Source organism: Phalacrocorax carbo, chromosome 17 (genome assembly GCF_963921805.1).
Source record: "Phalacrocorax carbo chromosome 17, bPhaCar2.1, whole genome shotgun sequence".
Classification (NCBI taxonomy): domain Eukaryota; kingdom Metazoa; phylum Chordata; class Aves; order Suliformes; family Phalacrocoracidae; genus Phalacrocorax; species Phalacrocorax carbo.
In genome coordinates, this window is record NC_087529.1 from 7,659,852 (window position 1) to 7,682,430 (window position 22,579).

A 22,579-nucleotide genomic window follows, 5' to 3' on the forward strand; every position below is an offset into this window, starting at 1 on the left:
AGTGTATCTCCTCAGCTGGGTGGCTGACGTAGCAGATCTCGTTTTCAGCCCTGCGCAACGGTGACAGGAGCCCAACGCACCAGCAGGTCAGGAAAGGCTATATTTCATTACAGTTGCCAAGTATCCTAGAACTAAATTTGCAAAAGTCAAGATTTCAGAGTTTAGCAGATGCCAAGCTTGAGCTCTGAATGCAGTCTTTACGGCTCTCCTTTGTCTATTTGCCCTGTCATACTCCTTTTAATTATTCAGTCATGCGAAAGGAATGCGTTGTACATGTAACAGGTTTGCTTACTGACCTTGGCATGGGTGGAAGGAGAGCTCTTGTCTTTAGCGATGGTGGGAGAGTTCCTGAAGGAAAGTTTGTCTAGCAGTGAATGGAAAGTGCTTGTGTAGCTTTCTTGTATGTGAATAGCTTTTTCGTATGAAACCTTCCCTTAGAAATTTAGAGAGATGTGAAGATGATCTCCAGAAAGGCAGATGGATGTGTGAGTAGGAAGGTTGAAATGGTTTATTTTAGATTATGTATTAAAATTGCAATAGCAGGACATTTGGAGTAATGTGAATTTGTGGTGTAGTTGTGGGATAATAGGTAATTGTCATGTTCTTGTTTGATCCTTATTTCTTCTAAGGAAATGAAATATACATCTTCATAAGATGTGATAGAATTAGATAATATGTGAAAATCACTGTGTGCAATTTCTGATTCTTTTGACTGTCTCCTCTTGCACAACTTGTGCTTCTCAGCAGCTCGCAATTTTTGGCTTTCACCAGAGGATGTACATAATACCTGAGGGCAGATACAGTTGGGGATAAAGTTTGAATGCTCATTCAAATGGCAATAGGTGATTTCTCTTGTTCTGAACCTTCTCAAAGTTATATTGCAGTAAAGCTATGAAATGACTTAAGACAGATAAGGGAACCTTGACCTCAGTACAAAAAGCAAAAATAAATCTGTCTGCCTTTGTCTCTAAAAAGACCATGTTGTATGATAGGATGTGTGTTGACCTCCAGTGTTTTAAGTAACAGATGACGATTAAGAGCGCATTTGGAAAGCAGTCAAGTTTCATTGCTCTTCTGGTTCATAAAGGATTTATTGGAGATGCATGGAAGTGTCTGTTTGCTCATGCACATTTGCTGCAGGCTCTGATGAGAATGACTGTAATGTTTCCTTAAGGCGTTTAGCCAGGTCTGGGGCCTGGCCAAGCCATGCAGAGAACTGAGCATCTAGAACAACAGTTAGAATTTTAGCTGCGTGAGTGACAACAGTTATAACCATCTGAGGTCATTTTGTGACCTCTAAGAAACAAACAGAGGCATTCTCATTGCTAATGCTTACACTTCCCTCCCTGCCGTGGGCCCACGCTCCTTGTCCAGCCCCAAATAATTAATGCTTTTTGACACTGACTACCACTTAGCTGGACATTCCAGCAAGGAGCTGATGCGCTTCAGCGTCTACAGAGTCTGAAATATCATGTTTATGGAAGTAAATCTGCTTTGATAGGTATGGCTATTGTTGAAGCAAGGGAAAGATGCTTACCTTGTGTTTGAGAGTTGGTGTATTTATTGAAGGCCCTGGTTACAACAGTATCATTCTGCAGATTTCTATTCCAGAGACAACTCTGTTAAAGAGCCAAATTTTGTGCTTGGAGTCCGAGTAAAGGGACTGTGGTGTATATTGCACATAAGGCAAAACATAAAATTTGGGTCCTTATTGGTGAAACACTTGTAATCCTGACAGGCATTATTGTAATTAATTGCAGTAAAAGAAAAATGGTTCATGACTGAATAGTGGCTCCTCTATAATTAGACCCTTGTTTTCTAACTGTAGAGTCAATGCTTGGCGTACCTCACATAATATTTTTTACACTAGCGAGAATGTAGTGAGCGCTCTGTTGCCTTTTAAAATAGTCTAACTGAAAAGCTGATGAAAATCAGAGTGACTAATACTTCTTCTGACAACTGATTTTGCATGTGTGTATTTTTAAGCAGTTCCTGCCGAAATGCAGTGGTTTCAATCACGTATTACCTTCTGTTTGATTTGTTTCATTCCTGTTCAGGTGCCTGAAGCTCCTCTACTTTAAGGTTGGTCCAACGTAAGTGAAATTAATGTACCTACACTTGGTGCAGAGTAGATTTGTGTCCTGGGCAGGAGTTTGGTAGTAAAGAAGTTTGGTAGTCTTCATTCTTTTCTTTCATCCCTTCTGACACTCTGTGGTCTTCCATGCAGCTCATACTCAAACATATTGGACATATACTTTATTGAGTTACCTACTATAGATCACTTTTGAAAATACAGGGTTTTTTTTAACTTTTTGTCTCCCCCAACTATGAGGATATGGTTTTTTTTGTCTCCCCCAACTATGAGGATATGTTTTTTTTGTCTCCCCCAACTATGAGGATATGGTTTTTTTGTCTCCCCCAACTATGAGGATACGTTTGTGTAAACTTATAACTTGGGTTGGTTCATTGGGATATGCAGTGCTCTTTTAAGACCAAGGTGTCCTGGTAGCACAGAAGAACTATTGGAGCTGGTCCTGGAGGCTGGAATCTGGGAGTATTAATTGTAACTGTGCATGTCCTTATCATAAGATGGTCATATTATTGATGATTCTAGTGCAAGGGTACACCTAAGAGGATAGCAATTTCCTTTCAAGTAGGTCATACCTTCTGAATGAATTGGAAGACTTTGTTCATCTCAGTCACTTTTTTTGCATGTACAGAATTCAGAAAATCTTGGTATCTAGGATGACTGCCACATCACAAAAAGACCACGGAGAATTAGAAGATTGTAGTCACACAGCGTTTTGTTCATGAGTGTGTAAAGTGGTTGTCTGGACCATTGAAGAGAAATATCAACCAGGATGTTATCCAGAGTAGTCAAACAAGAGCTTCCAAGACTGAAGTGTACCATATGAAAGGAAGCTCTGCAGGGTCAGTTGGCCCATAGTGACAGGTGAAAACTGTTCCAAAGAGATGAGTGATAACAGGCTCTGTTGCCTTCAGCTGGTTGAAGGGGATTTGGTTTCATAGAATCACAATATGGTTTGGGTTGGAAGGGACCTTTAGAGGCCACCTAGTCCAACCCCTCTGCAGCGAGCAGGGACATCTTCAGCTAGGTCAGGTTGCTCAGAGCCCCATCCAGCCTGACCTTGAATGTTTCCAGGGATGGAGCATCGACCACCTCTCTGAGTAACCTGTGCCAATGTTTCACCACCCTCGTTGTAAAAAATTTTTTCATTATAACCACCCTCATTGTAAAAAAAAAAAAAAAAAAAAAAAAAAAAAAATTTCAGATCCCATATTCTGAAATAATAATTATAAATTAATGTGGGATTTTTACAAATTTTACTATTCTCTCTTGATTCATCATTCCACCCTTTGCTATGGAAAGTACATTTATATCACAGAATCGCAGAATCCCAGGCTGGAAGGGACCTCAGGGATCATCTAGTCCAACCTTTCTAGGAAGAGACCAGCCTAGACAAGACGGCCCAGCACCCTGTCCAGGCGACTCTTGAAGGTGCCCAACGTGGCCGAGTCAACCCCTTCCCTGGGGAGATTATTCCAGTGGTGACTGTCCTCAGTGTGAAAAATTTCCCTCTCGTGTCCAATCGGAATCTCTGCAAGAGATTTTCTTAAAGACAACTTTTTTTGGTTCCACTAAATCTCTTTATCATTTTCCCCTTCTCAGCAGAACAGGGGGATAAAATACAATTAAAAGTTCATGGGTTGAGATGAGGGCAGGGAGGTTACTTACCAATCACTATCACAGGAAAAACAGGCTTGACTTGGGGAAATTAATTTAATTTATTGACAATTAATTGTAACAGAGTAGACTAGTGAGAAATAAAACAAAACTAAAACCACCTTCCCCCTCACTCTCCCCTTCTTCCAAGGCTCAACTTCATTCCCAACTCTTCTCCCCCCTCCCACAGCAATGCAAAGGGATGGGGAGCAGGGGTTGTGGTCAGTTCTTAACGCTTCGTCTCTGCCACTCCTTCCTCCTCATGCTCTTCTCCTGCGCCAGCCTGGGGTCCCTCCCATGGGATACAATCCTTCAAATACTTTTTCAATGTGGGTCCTTCCCACAGGCTGCAGTTCCTCAAGAACTGCTCCAGCGTGGGTCCCCCATGGGCCTCAGGTCCTGCCAGGAGCCTGCTCTGATGTGGGTTCTCCATGGGTTGCAGCTTCCTTCAGGGCACATCCACCTGCTCCAGCGTGGGGCTCTCCCCAGGCTGAAGGGTTGATATCTTTTCCACCATGTTCCTCTGTGGGCTACAGGGGGACAACCTGTGTCACCACATTCTCCTCCATGGGCTGCAGGGCAATCCCTGCTCCAGTGCCTGGAGCACTTCCTCCTCCTCCTCCTTCACTGACTTTGGTGTCTGCATAGTTGTTTCTCTCACATTTTCTCATTTCTCTCACTCACAGCTTTTGCACAGTGCTGTTAACTCCTCCTTAAATACTTTATCACAGAGGTGCTACCGACGTCGCTGATGGGCTCAGCTTTGGGCAGCAGCGGGTCGGTCCCGGAGCTGGCTGGAGCTGGCTCTGTTGGACATGAGGGCAGCTCCTTTTGTCTTCTCATAGAAGCCACCCCGTAGCCTCCCACTACCAAGACCTTGCTACCTGAACCCAATACAATTACTTAACTTTTCTGTGAAAAGGTTTAAATGCCAGTTCTACCAGATTTGTAGCAGGGGCTTGAACTTGGGCTGCTTTCAGAAGGGTTCCATAAACACTGTTTTGCAGCATGTTTGTCTTTGTTGAAGTCTTTGTGGGCAAAAAAAGGTCATATTTCTGTGGATAGTTTTGGTTTCAATACACTTGCATTTACAAAAATGTAAACATTAAACCACCAAAAATGCACACAAAAATAAAAAGTGAAACAGGCGAAACCCCAACAAACCTTGACTGTTTCTTCTTTGAAACTGAATTTTTACAACAGGCTTAAGGCAGTCATCTTTAGTTCCCCAATCGCAGCATCCTTAAATTGGAAAGATTGGAATTGTCAATATGTTTCTCATTGACTGAAACCAAGAAGACATTCTAAAATCTGCTGGATACCCTGCCTGGGCTTGCAGCCTTATTTCTGCAATATAAAGATCTTGAACAACATTAGTGGTATTTTTGTAGAATATAAAGTAAACAAGCAAGCAAACAAATAACAGTGTAATTTCTGTAATACAGCTTGCTGCAAAGGATGACTATTGATTTAATATACCCTAATTAAATTTTAAGAGCCATTAGTTGAGTTTGTCAGCAATATGCTACTATTTTACTCTGCAAATTCAGCTAATTGAATTAAAATGCTTCAAATGAGGATGAATTGTCAGGTAGGCAATTGACGAAATGCAATTTAATTTTTAGTTGTTTAAAACATAACTGACTGTAAAATGCCTGTGTGAAATTCACTTTTCCTGTGCTCCATATGCCACACATACAGACTGATGGATTGCTTTACTGCTAACCAGCAAAACAGATGGACATGATCAGCTTTCACAACTGGAAATTTTTACATCAGGTGAGTGAAAGGCCTTTCTTGGTCCCACTGCACAAGATCAGGTTATTCAGATCTTTTAATCTTTTAATGCATTGACTGTCTCTCTGGAAAACAGTGCTTACAGTAATATTGCCCTCTTTCTGGGACGCATCATTTGAATTGTTGTTTTAGATTAAACTTTTATTTTTCACATGCAGCCCATTACAAGATAGCGTTTTGGAGCTGGGAGGTGGTGCTGTTGGGCAAGTTGCGTTAGGTCTGTGTATGGAAGCCTGTGATTCCTGCCCTTTCTGCACCACCTAGGACTGAGCTGTGTAATTCCTACTGATTTTTTAAAAAGACAAATGCTGTGCTTCTCACCTTAAAACTTAAAAATAATTGTTCTCCAAAGTCTGTGGCTTATGAATGGTGGACCATAAAATTCTGTTGAATTCACAGCATGTACTGACTCCCCACCACTCCAGCTATTCTGTGTGACTCCCCTTTAAAAAAAAAAAATAAAAAAAAAATTCCTGAGATCTTACGTACAGTAGATACATCACTGAGTGGTGACTTTTTTTACCCTCTGAAATCATACCTTTTGGATCTCATCTTTTTCTCTCTAGCGTAAAGGGGGAAAAAAGAGCTTGTATTATATGTGAAGCAGCACATTTCTGAGATGATGATCAATTTCCTGTCAATTCCCTCAGTGGCTATCTCTCTTCTCCTGTCCTAATGTCCACAAGGCACTGAACAGAACTGAAAGATTAGGATAATGTTTTTGGTTAAGACTAAGTTGAACATACATCTGTGGAGTAAGCTAATTCATAGAATCATAGAATATCTAAAGTTGGAAGGGACCCATAAGGATCATCAAACCCAACTCCCTGCTCCTCGCAGGACTACCTACAGCTAAACCATATGACTAAGAGCATCGTCCAATTATACTATTGTATTTTACGCTAATTGGAAGCAAGCATTACTACAGCATATTTATGCTTCCAGAAAATGTGCAGCAGTCATCTCTCAATTGCAGTACCTTTAGATGCAAGTACCTTTTGATTCTTTGCAAAGATTACTGCTAGAGAGTTACCCTGCTGAAAAGCCTGGGCTTACAGCAGTAACATGGAGAGCAGAATCTATCCTAGCAGCTTTTGGCAGAAACTTAGTGCACGGGAGGGATGGTCAGTCGCTGGCTGCTTCCACAATAGCACATTGGGCACCCTCGTGTTTGGTGCTTCCATTGCAATTCTAAAGTCCTAGAATTCATGACAGCTTTTGTTGCACTAATTGGAATTCATCTTTTCTGTTGTCTTGTGTGCACAAGGCTGCTGTAAAAACTTAACCCGATGACGGTGAGTCATTTTCTGTTTTGAGAAAGTTTGGTTTGATTTGGTTTTGAGTGGGCTGTTCACAAGGGCCAGCTTTTCAGAGTGCACTGAGCTCCATAAATCGTATTGGGCATTCAAGAGCATTAAGCACTTAGGAAAATGCCTTTGTCCTTGTCCCAGACCTCTTGAATCTCTGGTTAGACTAACGTGATGCAGCACCAGCTAAGACAACACCAGACAGAGGGGTAGGATACGCTGACAGCTGCTACAAAAATTTACCCTAATATCACCCTGTAGTGGAAGGTAGAGAGAGATAGGGACGTGAATGAGAAAGTAATTAATATTTTATTACTTAATAGGGCATAAGCAGTTCTTCACTTGGCTGTGGAACAGTATTGCTTTATCTTTCAATCAAATTAAGAGTCTAACCGGTCATGTGTTATGGAGAAACATTTACATGAGAGAGAAGTAATTAATCAACTTCAGGAGATTTGTCGTCTTCAAACTTTCAACTGGGTTGTTGCTAAACACATACAAACCCTAAGTGTAAGAGGAGAGTTTAGCTACATTGCTCTCCAGATTGATGTTTCTGCAGAAGGAGAAAGACTTTGTAGTCTGGAAACCATCTATTGCTTCTCGTAAAATGAAATTAATCTCAGTTTAAGTCAATTGTAAAGCTCGTATAGTGTTTAAATCTGTACATATGGTGCTTGGTTAGGAGTAAAGCAGAGCCTGCAGCTCCCTGTGCAGTAGTTAAATACACCTTTGGCAAGGAAAACCACCAAGGTGCCAGCAATCAGCGCCGAGTTAACTGCAGAGTATGGTGGGAAGGCAGCTGTTAATTTGATTTTTAAGGTCTTTTTTATTTTTTCAGGCAAGACGGGGGTGTATTATTTTTTCTCTCTTGCTTTCTTTCCTTGCATAATTTGTATATTTGTATACTTATATTATAATGTGAAACATATATATTTCCTCCTCACTCAGTTGTTTCCTGTGTATAAAATCTGTAGGGATGGAGTCAACGGATTTCTTTTCAGCCTAACTATATGTGGGTCTTAATTGTTTTGTTGAATTTTGCATTTCTAATGTTTAAAAAGAAAGTTAGATTCTATGATTAGGTCAAGAGAACAAAGAAAATATTGCAGATATGCCAACTTGGCTGGGAATTAGCTTTTTCCACTAAAATGGGAATGGTTAATTTTTTTGCATTGAATGGTTTGGACTTTTTATTAAGATGCGTGTCAGCTGTGATGCGGATGCTAACCCACGGTATCTGAAATTGAGCTATGTTGAGTTGTATCCATTAAACTCCTATAAGAAACTAGTGTTTCTGTGCAAGACTGGCTGCGCTCTAAGATGTTTTTAGCGAGGTCTTCATCTGGTCACATTTCTCATTGGCTCACTGATATAGTCTCCTTTGCTATGTCTGCCATGCATCTCAGAGGTTATCATTTACACAATGGTCAAAATACCCAATATAACAGAAGAATCTCTACACCCTCATGATTCTGCTTTCAGTATGGTGACCTTGTACTAGTGTTTCGCTCGCTCGCTCTTGTGCTCTCCCTCTCTCCCCTTTTTGCCACAGTGAATGTTCTCCGTAAACAAACTGCTCTCTTCCTTCCCCCCAGTAGCGTGTGATCTCCCCCTCCTTGTCATGTCCTCCTAGAATTGTATAATTAATTAAAGGGTGTTTGTACATAGCTGACTGTAGTGTTTACACTGCTGTTAAATTTATTGCAATAGCATCTGTCACTGACTAATAATGTGAAGAACGGCAAACAGAAAATTTGGCTTAGTGGAAAGAATAGTGGAAGGGAAGGATGGAAACTAGAATAGCCAACAGTGTTCCAAGACACATCAGATGGCTCGTGTAAAGAACAGATTTTACTCCTAGCAGCAAGTTTTAGAGAGAAACAGTGACTTAGGTTCCTGCAAATCATCCATGGTAGCAGTTTATACTAGGGCAGGTTACCAGTGTTCTGCAACTGCCGTCATTTAATTTTGTGATGCTGTATGTTCTAGAATACAGCTCAGCAAATGCCTGCAAGATAGAGGAAGCTTAAACTAAGTGCTAAGAGAGATTCTAGCTAAGAGCTGAGTCCTGCTGCAGAGTCCTACTTTTCTTGCAGCCCATCCACAGGTTCCTTTTTCCGTTTTCGACCTTTATTAAGATCCGGTCTACATGCTGAAATCAGCATGTGTTCTTGTATCAGTTTCACTGGGCCTAGAGTTTCCCTGGCTGCCATTCCCATCCAGAGGGTCGTACCATCTGTAGGTATTACCTCCTTTCTTCCCCCCTACTTTCCCAAGTTTGACAAAATTGTGCTCACACCAGTATTATATTTGCCATGGTATTAAAAAAATACTAACAAAACTGATTTGTCTGTTCAGAGGTTAAATTTCACACTATTCTTGCTGGGGCGAAAGCCACGTTCTAAAGTGGAGCATGAACATTGTTTGTTCCAGTGGTATGGTTATGATGTTAGATGAATTCAGATTAGAGCAGAGAAAGTAATGTACGCCGTAAAGCCCACTGGCACTCTAGTAGCTAACGTTGCACGACTGGATGTGGGGGGAAGAAGGCAAAGAAGGAACCCCCTTAGTATCTCCCTGGTGCTGAGGCATGCAACTCTGTTCTGCTGCGCTGTCTCTGATGCTGATCCCATTAGCAATGTAATCCCGGCGGAGCACAAAACAAGAGACAGGAGTTGTATAAAATGCCCTCTGACAGCTCAGGAGCACAGGTCTGCAGAGGTACATGTATGTGTAATGACTGCGTAACAGAGCATGACGCCAAAGGTAACTCTGTGAATCTTGTTTTTACCAGCAACTACTTTCTCTGGTGAATAGATAGGTTTATTTCTACTGGTGTTACCAATCCTTTGCAGGAAAGTAAGGTGCGTTCTGTTCTGGTTTCAACACTGCCCAAAAAACTGCTCGCTCACTTGTTGGTTTTTTGGTTTGTTTTGTTTTTCAGCATTGCAATAGCTGGTAGCAGGCAACTAGAGTAATTGCAGATCACTTCTTAATTCCAAGGTAGAGAAGTGGCAGGTTTTTGCAGATTCTGTGGAAATTCCTGTGTGATGAAAATATCTGGACCCCTCTGATGAGAGCATAGTTAACACTCCATTACAGCATAGACTTCCTACTGCCTTAATTTCACTAGCATGATTTTGTTTGATCAGGTTCTTTGAATTTGGTGAGACTCCTCATAAACTAAACTGTCTTGGTTAATTTGTCTCTAAATGTAGGACTAAGAGCTCAGCCCTTTTAGTAGTTGCATTTTCAAGGAGCATGGTTACACAGATGAAGTAGAATGCCCTCAAGTGGTTAATCAGGCACCACATTTTCCCATCAAGTTTTTTTCCGCCAAGTTTTTCCCATCCTATCAGAGTAAATGTCTTCAGAAGGGTTATTTATAATATGCCAGGTTGGCATTTCAAGCTAAGTTCATCTTCCATGGACCTCTTGAGGGGTGATTATGTGAAGAGAAACTTAATGTGATTTAGGGGGCCTTTAGACTTGTGCTGTAGCCCATGCTGTGGCATGTGTCCTGAAGCTGGAGAACATTTAACTCATGAGAAGGAGGAGGAAGTGAGAAGATAACTTAAGTCTAGAACCTGTGGCTGAAAGCCATTAATGAACCTACTTCTCTGGATCTACCTTCTTAGGAACCACCTTTTGTGAATGTTTCTGAAAGTGGATAACATCAAATTTTAATTATGTGCTGGAAAGAACTTTGTGTCAATAAGTTTTTAGGGGCAAGATTTTACAAGATGTTTAACTGTGGTATCTGAAATTTCAAAGCTATCAAAGCTCACAATCTAAGCATAGTTTAAGATGGTTTTGAGATCTCTAAATTTCTTTAGAAATCCAGAAATTCGTGGCTGCCCTTGCTTATTTTGTTAGCAATAAAGAGAACACATGTGCTTAAAATATAATGTGCTGTGAAATAACTGATTGTGACAAGTTGGATGTATTTTGCACCTAATAATTTCAAGTGCTTTTTAAATTTTAAGGGAATATGCCCTGTTCCAAAGCCAATAATTATATTTACTACATTAGATTGGTGGATTGAGCCCATAAGCTCCCAGAACAGGTCTTCAAAATGGCAAAAAGAAAGATTCTTTTATTCCTTCCCCCCCCGCCAAGAGTTTAACATCAAAAAAAAAAAAAAAGAGACAAATTTTCAGAATATTTGGTGCTTAAAAGGAAGCCCAGGGCAGAGTGGGTGATGAGCTGTGAAAGCAGCATGTCACTTGCTGAGTTGCAGCCAAAAACGCTCTGCGGCCCCTTTGGAAGGTTCTGAATGCGGGGATTACCTAGTAATGCTGATTTAGTGCGTTCGTGCTTAGTGTCATAAACCTGGCGTTCTGTACTTACATCCCCACTAACAAGGATTTAGCTTCCCTTGAATAAATGTATTGTTAACTGTGACCATTTTTCCCTCTCTGCGTTTCCCAGGAACACACTGCTTTGTGCGTAGCCAGTTACGTGCTTTATGCCTATTTTGCCAGAAGGCTGAGAGGGTAGAGGAGGTAAGCAGGAATTTTAGGAGCAATGTGAGCTTTTAGAATTTTTAAACCAATCCAATCAGCCTGAAAGTTAAATTAGTCCAACTTTATCTCTCTAACAACCAAGCCTGTTCTCCTGATGATTTGTACGTAATTGTAAATGTTTAAAAATGAGGTTTATAAATTATGTAGATCTTCACTGATCAGAGGCTGTGAAATGAAAGGAGATGATATGCAGCTGAATGCAATTTGCATTAATCTGCTCAGCAGGTATTCGAATTCTCTCAGTAAAGGGACCTTTTTCTTACATACACGCACAATACTGCAGCAGCATGGAGGTGATGAATTCTCTGGAGGACTGAGGGACTAGAGATGACAGGAGATTACTGCCAAGTAGGATAACACAGGCAAGGCTCGGCACAGACTCAGAAATTAGGGTTGAATGGAAGCTCAACAGAGCTTTCACTCACCTTCATTACTGAGGCAGGGCAGGCAGATCCCGTATCTCCTGGCAGTAGCACTGTAGCTGCTGAATGTGGGGATTTCAAAGTAGCTTTGAATGTGAGGATAACAGCATTCACAGAAGTGCTCCACCATGACTCTGCTCCCAGCTGGCTAATGATTGTGCATCACCTGTTTGTTTTGTCACTTTTCACACATTCCACTCAGCTCTGCTGATTTCTGCTGACCTTTTGAGGCCTTATCTCTAAGCTGGAAAGGAATTTGTAGCAGGTAATTTACTATATTTGAACAATCCCTGTTGTGGTAGAACTCTGCTAAGGTGGCCTCTGTTCCTCAAAGTGTATGAAACGGGGCAATATTCTCACATCTTCATGGAATCCCTATGAAACTTCAGTGCAAGATCAAGGAATATGTAAAAGGAGAATGAAAAAGAAACGACTATCCAACACCAGTCTGACAAATGTCATGAAAATATTGCCTTCAATATTGCTGGGGACTAGTGCTTATCAACCCTGTTGCCTGTTTGTCAAGACAGGTAAAAGTCTGTGACTTGAAGTGGCACGGTGCTCTTAGTTTTGGCTATTACCATTAACATCAACAGAGAACAAATGAAGGCAATGCTTATACATTAGAAATAACACAAGTTTGTAGGAAAGAAATTAAAACCCGACTGTGTGGAGGTATTTCATATTTTTTTGCAGATTGCTTCAATGGTAGTATGGGATTCCATAAATATTTCAGTATTTTGTAGAGCGGCTTGCAACAGTGCTGAGAAAAACCTGAGTAAAAGAGTGTACTGAAAGTTCACACACTGGGTCAAATTTTGAAAAACTTGTCATAAATAACTCTTCCTTCTCCCCCCTGCCACCATCATGAAAGCATTAAACAGCAAGGTTTTATCTGGAGTCGTACTAACGCTGGCAGTTAGTTTTTGAGGGGCAGATGGGTATGACTGTCACAACTCTTCAGCATTCATCTTGCAGATCATACATGAGTTTGAGGCAAGGTACTGAGTCTGAAAAAAAGCAAAGAGATTTTGTAGAATCAGAAGTCTAAGCTTAGATTTAAAAACACTTGAGGAATATTTGTGTCCCCTCTATCACATTTCGTGACAGTTGTGGTTTAACTCCGGCCAGCATCTCAGCCCCGGCCAGCCGCTCGCTTGTTCCTCCCCAGTGGGGCAGGGAAGAGAATCAGAAGGGTAAAAGTAAGAAAACTCATGGGTTGCAATAAAGACAGTTTAATAGATAAAGCAAAATCTCCATGTGCAAGCAAAGCAAAACATGGAAGTAATTCACTACTTCCCACCCACAGGCAGATGTTCAGCCATTTCCAGGAAAGCAGGGCTTTATCGCGTGTAATGGTGACTTGGGAAGACAAATGTTAAAACTGAAGGTCCCCCCTTTCTTCCTTCTCCCCAGCTTTCATTGCTGAACGTGATGTCATATGGTATGGAATATCTCTTCCCTCAGCTGGGATCAGCTGTCCTGGCTGTGTCCCCTCCCATCTTCTTGCCCACCCCCAGCCCACTCGCTGGTGCGGCAGCGTGAGGAGCAGGAAAAGCCTTGATGCCATGCAAGTGCTGTTCAGCAATAACTAAACCATCCCTGTGCTATCAACACTTATCATCACAAATCCAAAACATAGCCCCATACAAGCTACTATGAAGAAATTTTACTCTAAAATTGCAGTGGTTCTGGGTAGGATAAGAACCTTGAGAAATACCTGTATCCCCTCTATCGCATTTCCTTGCTGCACTTGCTCTTTAACAGCACGTGCTGTGCCAGCAAAGTGGTTGTCATCCACCATATCCTGCGCAAGGCAGTGGCACAAATGTGATGGGAGATTTTTACAGAAAAAGAACTAGAAAACATGCATGAAAACATGGGGCAGATTAAATTTATTGACTTTCATATACTGCTTAGCATCTGAAAACAAGTGTTTCTTTCTGGTGTTTTTGTTTTACCTTCATGTTTTTGTTTATTTTTTCTCCCTGACCTCTTCTATTTCTCCTTTAAATGGTGAAAAATGTGGGACAGGCACAGTAATGCATACTGAAAGACCTAAATCTAAATGTTAAAAACTTATATGCAAAGTTGAAATTCATTTGTAAAGCTTTAAAAAACCTAATTGTCTGGTTTTGAAACCTACCAAATAAAAACTAATTTCAATTCTGTAGTGAAAGCGGCTTCACTTTCTGTCAAGAGCTCTTTGTCTGAGATGCAGAATTTCTATCTGCAGAGCCATTTAAAGCTGTCACTGGAAGGAGTTTTCTTCGTGAATCCTGTTGCTTTCCAGCCATGTTGCAATTAAGAGCTGTGTATGCAGGCACTTCAGAAGGCTGGTCTGTGCTCTTGACAGGGAGGCGTGGTTTTGCTTTCACCTCTCACATTCATGAGAGCCTCACAGGTTCTTCCCAAGGCAAACACTTGCTTTGCCTCAACAATTACTCTCCCTGTGAGCTACTGCAGATAATACTTCTCCCCTAATAAGCTGAAAGCAGGGAACAGTTGTGACCCAAGCTCTTCGGCAGAACAACAGTCTCTGAATTGTCCTGGTGAAGAACTGAAAATGAAAGAGATTGTACGTGAAGTTTGGAAAGTGGTTAATTAAAATATCTTTCATTCCTCAAAAGTCAGGTACCCAGGTGGTCTCTTTGCTTGCGGTTCCAGCACAAAGAATGGAGAAGAGCAGATTCTGATGCTGTATATTGAAGAGCCTGTCATTTTTTCTTTGCCTTTTACTCCCTTTAAAAGCCAAGCTGTCAGTTGTGATAGCTGGGGCAACTGAAGGAAGAGAACTGTGGCAGAGCTCTTATTCTGTAGTGCTGCATCCATCAGAGGAGTTAAAAATTATTATTATTCATGATATAGTAACCCTAGTGGGCTTTAATGTAACAGCATTTTTAATCCATGGGATCTGAGACAGTGCATACAAGTTCTATAGTTGTTTTAGGGCACCGAGCAGAAGCTTTCACTGAACACAAGAAAGCAGGCAGGCAGGTGACTACACCACGTGCACTGTTTTATTCCACGTAGTGGAATGGCACCAGCTTCCCTGGTCCTTGTCACCTGACCAGTCTGGGGCTTGTTTCCAAATACAGAGAACATAATGTTGTGTGTTGTTTATTCAGACCGTGTCTCAGCAGAAGAATGCCATCTCTGTTGCTTGTTTGAGTATACCCAAACAGTAGGTAGGCTCCAGGAAAACCAGTAAATTTTGCCTAGACCTCTGAAGAAGGAATCTAGAGAAGGGATTGAGAGACCTGTGTTCCCATCCCAGCTCTGATGGTAGCTGTGGGCTGGTACCATTGGGCTTCCATTTCTGTACTGGTAGAATAATGGCAAAGGTGTTTACTCTCCTGAGTCCCGTAGGAGGCCTTTATATGCATAAACTAAATGAAAAGCCCTTCTATTCCTGTATCCGTGTGTCTCTGTATTTTAAGGTTTTGTATTTAGATCTGAGAAAATGCCTTTGTACTTGCAGCTTTCCTTGGACAGGTGGACTGTGGGAGGGAGTGGAAGGACAGAGACATTCTTAAAAATACTGCTAATTAAATATTTAGAATAAGAATCTGGTTTGTGATGCTGGATAAGTAATGGTAATTCTTAGATGTTTAGAGATTCAGTGGCTAATGATACAGGTAATCAAACAGATTCCTAGCTACAGTTTCATTGCTTATGATGCCCTTCCTGAAATGAAGAGTAAAATCTGGCTTCTAGACTGACCATTTGGATGAACAGATTAGAGCAGTTTTCAAGTACATATGCCAAGCTATTCCCACTGAAGCCAATGGGAGTTCTAGAAATAACTACAGTGGTCAATTGTAAAATACTTAGGACAATACAATAGGAAAAGCAAAGAGCTTGATGTCCACGTAAAGCAATCCCGTGTCACATTGTGGGTTCTTCCTTCTGCAGGTGAAGAATCTACGTTTTGCTCATATGCCTTTCTACAGGAAAAACAACGTGAGTTGAAGTTTTGGGGTTTTTTTGTTGGTTTTTTTTTTTTTTGGTACGGGGGCTGCTCAACAACTAGAGATAATAATAGAAAGGAAATGTTAACCAGCACAGGTCTGGTGGTAGGTTGAGAAGGGAGATGGGTGTGGAGGGACCAGGGTTAGGGTTCTTTTGAGTTTTGTGTTAAATGTATTTATTTTTAATATGGATCATGAAAACATACCAATAAAATGCTTGTAACGTTATGTAATATTAGATAGTGCCTTATAGCGTTGGCTATAGTGGCAGAGGTAAAGGTTTGGGGGGTGAAGCTGCTGGTATACGTAATAGCTCGTACAGGACAGTACAACGTGGCTCAATTTGGAGTATAGAAGCCTTCAGTGCTCTGTGCTCTGGACTTCCTTCTCCCATCTCTGCTTAAAGAGGTGCAAGAGGTATTGCTGTTGAAGTTTCTGAGTGCTGCAGGAATGAAAAGTAGTACAAATGCCTGACATTGGTAGTGTTCCTTTGCTACTGGTGCCCCACTTTGAGGAGTGAGTGTATTCGCGTGTCACTGTGCTGTTGATCTCTCTATGCTTTTGCATTGCCTGCTAAAGAGAGCAAAATGGCTTATAGGAAAGAGTGGTGTTAATGAGGGTATTTTCTTTCGTCACAGTTCTCTCTGAGAACGATTGCCGGTTGCCCTCATTGAGTTTGCAGTGAAACGTTTGCTATTCCTGCAGCTGTGCTCAGAAGCACACACTGTCACTCTGTGCTAACCCCTTCCCCTTGGAAATCATGCTTTGTCCGTTGCCTATGTCTGGCCTGGTCTGAGAGCTGGAGCTGAGGAGCACACAGAGTCAGTCTAGATCCGCGCTTAAACCCTGTGTATTCTACTCCATGACTACTGGAGTAGAACTTCCATAGTAGTCACGTACAAGATCTGGCAGCGTGTGTGAGTAAGGCTCATTCAATGAAGAAACAGTGTGGAAGTTGACACAGATACTATCTCATGTTGTGGCTTACAGAACAGGATTGGGCTCAGTGATGCATGCCATTATTTTCCTCCAAACAGTGCAGTTTGCGAAACTGCATCTGCAGTGTATTACAATATTCTTTATCATTTGTTAATAGAAAACATATGTTCCAGCCTTCATGTGAACATATTTCTCATGATGGATTTGTCATTATAAATGACTAGTAATAGCACAGCAGATGGCAAGAAGCGGCGTAATTTCTCATAGGAGTGCGATAATGGAAATAACAGTTTTCTTTGGAGACTATCACCATGTTATGTTTTGTACCTAAAGCAAGTTCTCTTGTTTTATCTCTGAGTTCCTCCCTAATTAACATGCCAAAATATTAAAGATGGTCCTGGCTTGATTCTTAGTACAGGTTTGAATTGCACCTCATGTTCTCAGAAGTTTGGGAATGATCATGCAAATTCTTTTCTCCTAGGTTCAGAGTACTCTTTTTTTGTCGGGGATTGAACTGATGCTTTTCATGGTGGATTTGAGGTGTTGAATCGCTTTCTGAGCTTTTCCTTTCACCTGGCTCTCCTCTCATGCTCATGGCTGATCTTGAGATCTGATGTACTCCATGTGAAGAGACTTTGGGCAGGGGGTTATTTCAGGGAAGGCTATAGATACACAGCTTGCTTGATGTCTCTGTAAGTCACTGATGAACTTACGCAACTTATATTATATATAACAATTCCAGTGGGAATTCGAGTCCAAAACAATCCATGCCAGAGACGCTGGCTCATTGGTATCTGTGGTAGCAGTGTATGTTTCTGTCTCCTGAAACACTTGGTAAATCTCTTCCCTAGTCATTAAATCAGTTGGCTCGGATGACAGACACTGTTCCTGGGTATTGACTGCTAGACTGAAAAGCAGTATAATTTCTGTATTGTAGTTGCATTTAATTTAGGACTGTGAGCTGTTTTCCTTATAGTTCAGTATCTGATCAGCAGTAGCTAAGTGTCAGTTACTGTTTTTACTCACCTCCTTCACTTTAATTTGCTTTGGTACAACATACTTCTAAGAGCCATTTAACTACTCAATAGTAGTAGTTCTCTATGAGCTGATATATGGTCCAGTGGCTGTCCTCACAAAAAATGCTTAATAGTTCCTGCTGGTTTTTATAATGCAGCTTTATGTTTTAAATGGTATCAGTTGATGACCTCCCAAAAGATGGAACTTCTACATTTCATACTCTTGACACAGTTGTTTCATCGTGAGGTCACCGTTCCCATGTGATAGTTGAGCACCTACTATGAACTCAGCCAAATCAAATCATTTACAGTACTTATATTTGGCCACCTGTTTTAATTAAGGTTACCAGGTATTCCAGGTTGGCTGAGTTAGCCCCAGATTACAGGATGTATCTCCCGGGTGCTATTTTGTCTCAGATCTTCACGCAGACGCGTGATTTTCTGTTTGCAGTTTTCAGATTGGGTTGAGAGGGTTTACTCTTTCTCCAAGGCTTCAGGCTCACTCTCTCACTTTCTCCCCCCCACAAGAGAATGGGAGACATTTATTCTTTTAATTTGACTTGTGGCAGTTGGGATATAATAGCACTAATTTTGTTCTTTCCATCCCTGATACCTCTGTTTCTGGTATCAGACTACAAACCTGTGGGAAGTTACAAAAGGCGTTTGTCAGAGCCTGGATTACAACTTCTGAGCAGAGTTTGTATTAAAACATCAAGAAATTTCCTTGGGGAGGAAATGGGAAATTGAACAATTTAAAAATTATTGTTCTTTTAATGAAAGTGTTCCTTCCCCTTTCCATATTTCAGCTGTTGCTGTTCCAGAATGCTGAATTATCCCACCCTGTGCTTATACTACTCAGCTCAGCTGTCCAGAGGTATCTTGGAGGCTGTTGCTTAGTGTGGAGTGGCAGTGCCGCTTCCCTGTAATCACTTCAGCTGGTGCAATTACACGAACGCGTAAGCCAAAGACCTGGGAGAAGCTGTACCTGAGGCGGGGATACCAGAATTACTCTCCTTGCATTCAGCGTGTGGTTTTGAAACTTTCTGCTACTGAAGAAGCAATAAAGATTTGAGAGCTAATAATACCTGCATATTGCTGGGTAAAGAACAGGCAGTGTTGTGCTTCTAACAATTACTTTTTGACCATATATTTGTTATTTAGCAGACTAGTGAGGTTTTGAATAGCTAGACAGTAATTACTTTCTTAGCATTTGTCAGCATCATTCTTGTAGCGTGGGAGAGTTACTGGGTGCTGAGGTTAGCTTCTGCAATGTGTAAGAGCATTCTGATGATACGCAAAACCTGTATCTGTGTTTCTGTATGCTTGTATTCCTGCTTGTTGGTTTTGTGTATTGATTTTCTGCGTTTTAAAATTGTTTCACCCTACAAGAACCCTTATTCTACTTGAGATAGATATTCAAGTAGACAGCGAGTTCTGGGTGCATTTCCTGGTTTTTTTTTTTTCTTCTCTGGCAAATGAAATCGTAGAATACATGGCTCCATGCAGACTGGTCAGATCCCATCTTCTGAGTACTGTATGTAGCAATATGGGGCAATGAAAGGAGGGAGGCATAATGATTACAGAGGGGGTCAAGAGCTCCTGCTATGGGTCTTGCTGACCAGGACAGAAACTAGACTGAAGGTCTCTCTCGTGTCATACAATTCACCCAGACTGCAAGTGAAGTGTGAGAGTACCCTGGCATCCATGTAAGACAGGAAGGCTATACAGGTCTCTTGTGACATATGATGTGCTTTGACAATGTGCAATGCACCATTAGTGATAATCCAGGAGTCTTGTGTGATTTGTACTGTGTAGGTTCACTGATGTGGCTTAGAACTGGTGAAAATCCATGAGAGCTCTCTACTTCTGTAATGATGAAATCCCTTCTTCATTTCATTTTGTGTAAGAAACAGTGCTCTGTTGCTGCTCTGGAAAACAGAATTGGTCGGCAGAGTTTCTCTTCCTCAGTAACATAGAGGTTTCCAAGAAAAGTCCATCTATAGGAGTAAAATAAGAAGAGTGTCTCTGACTTTAGGAAATGAAGAAATGATGAGAAAATTGCTAAATATCATCTTCACTAATGTATACTTAAATGGCATCAAAGAGAAAGTATAATAATTAGTTTCTGGTTCAGTTTGAACTTACAAATAAAACCAGAAAAAGAGAAAGTGATGTTTACAGGCCAAGATAATTGCAAAAAAAATCCAGTGGCAGAAAACGACCATTCAAAAAAGGCATTTTGAGATGCTTTATTTCTAAATATGTTCCACTTGGACCCAGGCATTTTGACAGCATTCCTCATTGACACAGAAATGCTACTTACAGTGTCTTTTATGATGGACATTCATTAGCAGCTATTGAAATAGCATGGATCCCGTGACACTAGTTCACCAGGAACACCGATGTGTTTGACTGTTGTACTGTGATAAAGAATGAGTGTTGCTTTATGGTTTGTGGGTTTTGTTTTGTTTTGTTTTGCTTTGCTTTCCTCCAGGAAAAGATTTCCTAATCTACAAAAAACTTTGCAGAAGACCTTCTGGTTTTTATCAAAATCTGAAAATACGTTGGCTTTTACACTGGTTGACATGGTTTCAGGGTTTTGAAAATAAAATGTTAGTTGCTGAAAACTGACGTTTTCCTATCCACAGTTTTGTCAGGGTGGGAAAGTTTGAAATGTGAAATATACTAAAATTACTTCTATGAGAAATGACTTAATGGAAACGCTAACATTTCTGCAAAGTATTTTTGTTTCTGATGGATTGTTATGACAGCAAGGCGTTTACAAGTTTCAGCTGGCAGATAGCTTCTTTAAAGCGATGTTGTAGTCTGATCATGACAAATCTCTCTGCCATGCATGAGAAGCAGAGCTGGATTTTACCAGCCCAGGTTTCAGGCAAGAATCTATATTGGCATTAGAATTGATTCTCTGGTTCCATATATATTTTGGTCATTGTTAAATTACTGCTAGTGAGTGGCTTTCTGTGTTGCTTGTTACAAATATTTTGTTTGGGGCAACCTTGTAAAATCTGTAAAGTTACTTTAACTGTTACCTTCAACTATTAGAATTTGGCTAAAATTTCAGTAGTCTGTGACACAGACGGGGGTTGTTCCTGCAACCTCTCCCCACACACTCTCTCTCTCTCTCTTTAATTGTCGTTGTGCATAGTGCCTTGACCTGCTCCTGGTCTGCGGAGTGGCTTCCTGTGGAGATACTTTAGTGCGTGTGTTTCTAAAGCAGAGCTTTGTGTGGTGTAATGCAGCACGGCATCTTTCTGAGTGATGAGAGGTTAAAAGGAAGAGCTGCTGTCTTTGACATAAACATCATGAAGTATATAGTGGTAATGTGTGTCACGTCTGATGAAATGAAGCCGACACCGATTTTCTCTGTTGGTGTATTGAAGCCCATTTGACACTGTTCTTTTGGAATTCAAAATTAAGTCTGCTGTTCTGGATTACCAACTTCATCTTCATTCAGGAGATCCCTGCTCAATTTGTTCACTCATTCTCATTATTGTAAGTTACAGATTAGTTGAAGGGCTGAGGCTATGAGACCTTACACTTTTCCGGTTATTCTGTTATAGATGGCCTATTATCTTTATCAAAAGTGCCTTAACTGTCCTGCTTTGAAGATGAAGAACCTGACGTGGGCAAAACTGTCTGAACTCATGTGATCTGATCTGTTTCAGAGTTCTCGTTTCTGTTTTTAGATTGTTGTACTGTCTTACTGCAGTTACTACAGTCCCAAACTGGCCAAGTTGTGTGCTTGAGTATGTATGAGTAAAGTTTTGGGGGTTGGTCTTACACATTTTTTTCCATTATGGTGTGCAGCTGTTTTAACGTAGTCCTGTATCCTTTGAATCCCAAGGGAATTTCAGGTCTGTTTATAAAGAGTCCAAGAGGTTTAGCACTGCTTAGAGAACAAATCATCTGCCTTCCCTGTGCTGTTAGCAGCTATTTTAAACATTTCAACCATATGGTGACTTTATTTGAACTTGTTTGGATGCTGTTGAAATACAGTTTGCTTTCTGCATGTGTGCTTGCTTGTGTGTTCTCATCTGTGATCAAAATCTAAGGCAGTATGTATTTCCAGCTGGTAGATTGTAATGCTCTTATATAGTTAATCGTAAGGTAAGAACACTGAAGCATTTACTCAACACTTCACAGAATCACAGAATCGCAGAATCCCAGGTGGGAAGGGACCTCGGGGATCATCTAGTCCAACCTTTCTAGGAAGAGCCCAGCCTAGACAAGACGGCCCAGCACCCTGTCCAGACGACTCTTGAAGGTGTCCAATGTGGCCGAGTCAGCCCCTTCCCTGGGGAGATTATTCCAACGGTGACTGTCCTCACTGTGAAAAATTTCCTTCTTGTGTCCAATCGGAATCTCCCCAAGAGCAACTTGTGTCCATCTCCCTTGTCCTCTCCATGGGACTCCTCTTAAAAAGGGAGTCTCCATCTTCTCTGTAGCTGCCCCTTAAGTACTGGTACACGGGGGTGAGGTCCCCTCTGAGCCTCCTTTTCTCAAGGCTGAACAAACCCAGCTCTCCCAGCCTAACCTCGTATGGCAGCTTCCCAGTCCTTTGACCACCTTGGTAGCCCTTCTCTGGACCCCTTCCAGCCTGTCCACATCCTTTTTGTATAGCTGGGACCAGAACTGTACACAGTGCTTCCAGGTGTGGCCTGACACTTGAACATATTCTAACAATAACTTCTGGAGTTTTCATGGAAAGTCGGGTAATACCCTTTTTTCCCTTCCTGCTATTCTAAGGGATATATTTGAAGGGGGAGGTATCTGTATATAACTGACTTATATTACTGTGTTTTTCTGAGCTGTGGATCGTTAACTGACTCACCTCT

At 41.2% G+C, this 22,579-nt stretch overlaps 1 protein-coding gene across 3 annotated transcripts in view; it reads left to right on the forward strand.

Annotated features, from left to right (window-relative positions):
• PITPNM3 (PITPNM family member 3) overlaps positions 1 to 22,579 on the forward strand; it is a 143,062-nt gene that overhangs the window by 53,671 nt on the left and 66,812 nt on the right. For 2 of the 3 annotated variants that reach the window (XM_064468278.1, XM_064468276.1), the window contains exon 4: positions 15,713 to 15,760. The exons of the other annotated variant lie outside the window; for it this stretch is intronic. In XM_064468278.1, coding sequence (XP_064324348.1) covers positions 15,713 to 15,760 — 48 coding nt within the window. The remainder of the gene's footprint in view (positions 1 to 15,712; positions 15,761 to 22,579) is intronic. 3 annotated transcript variants of the gene reach the window in all.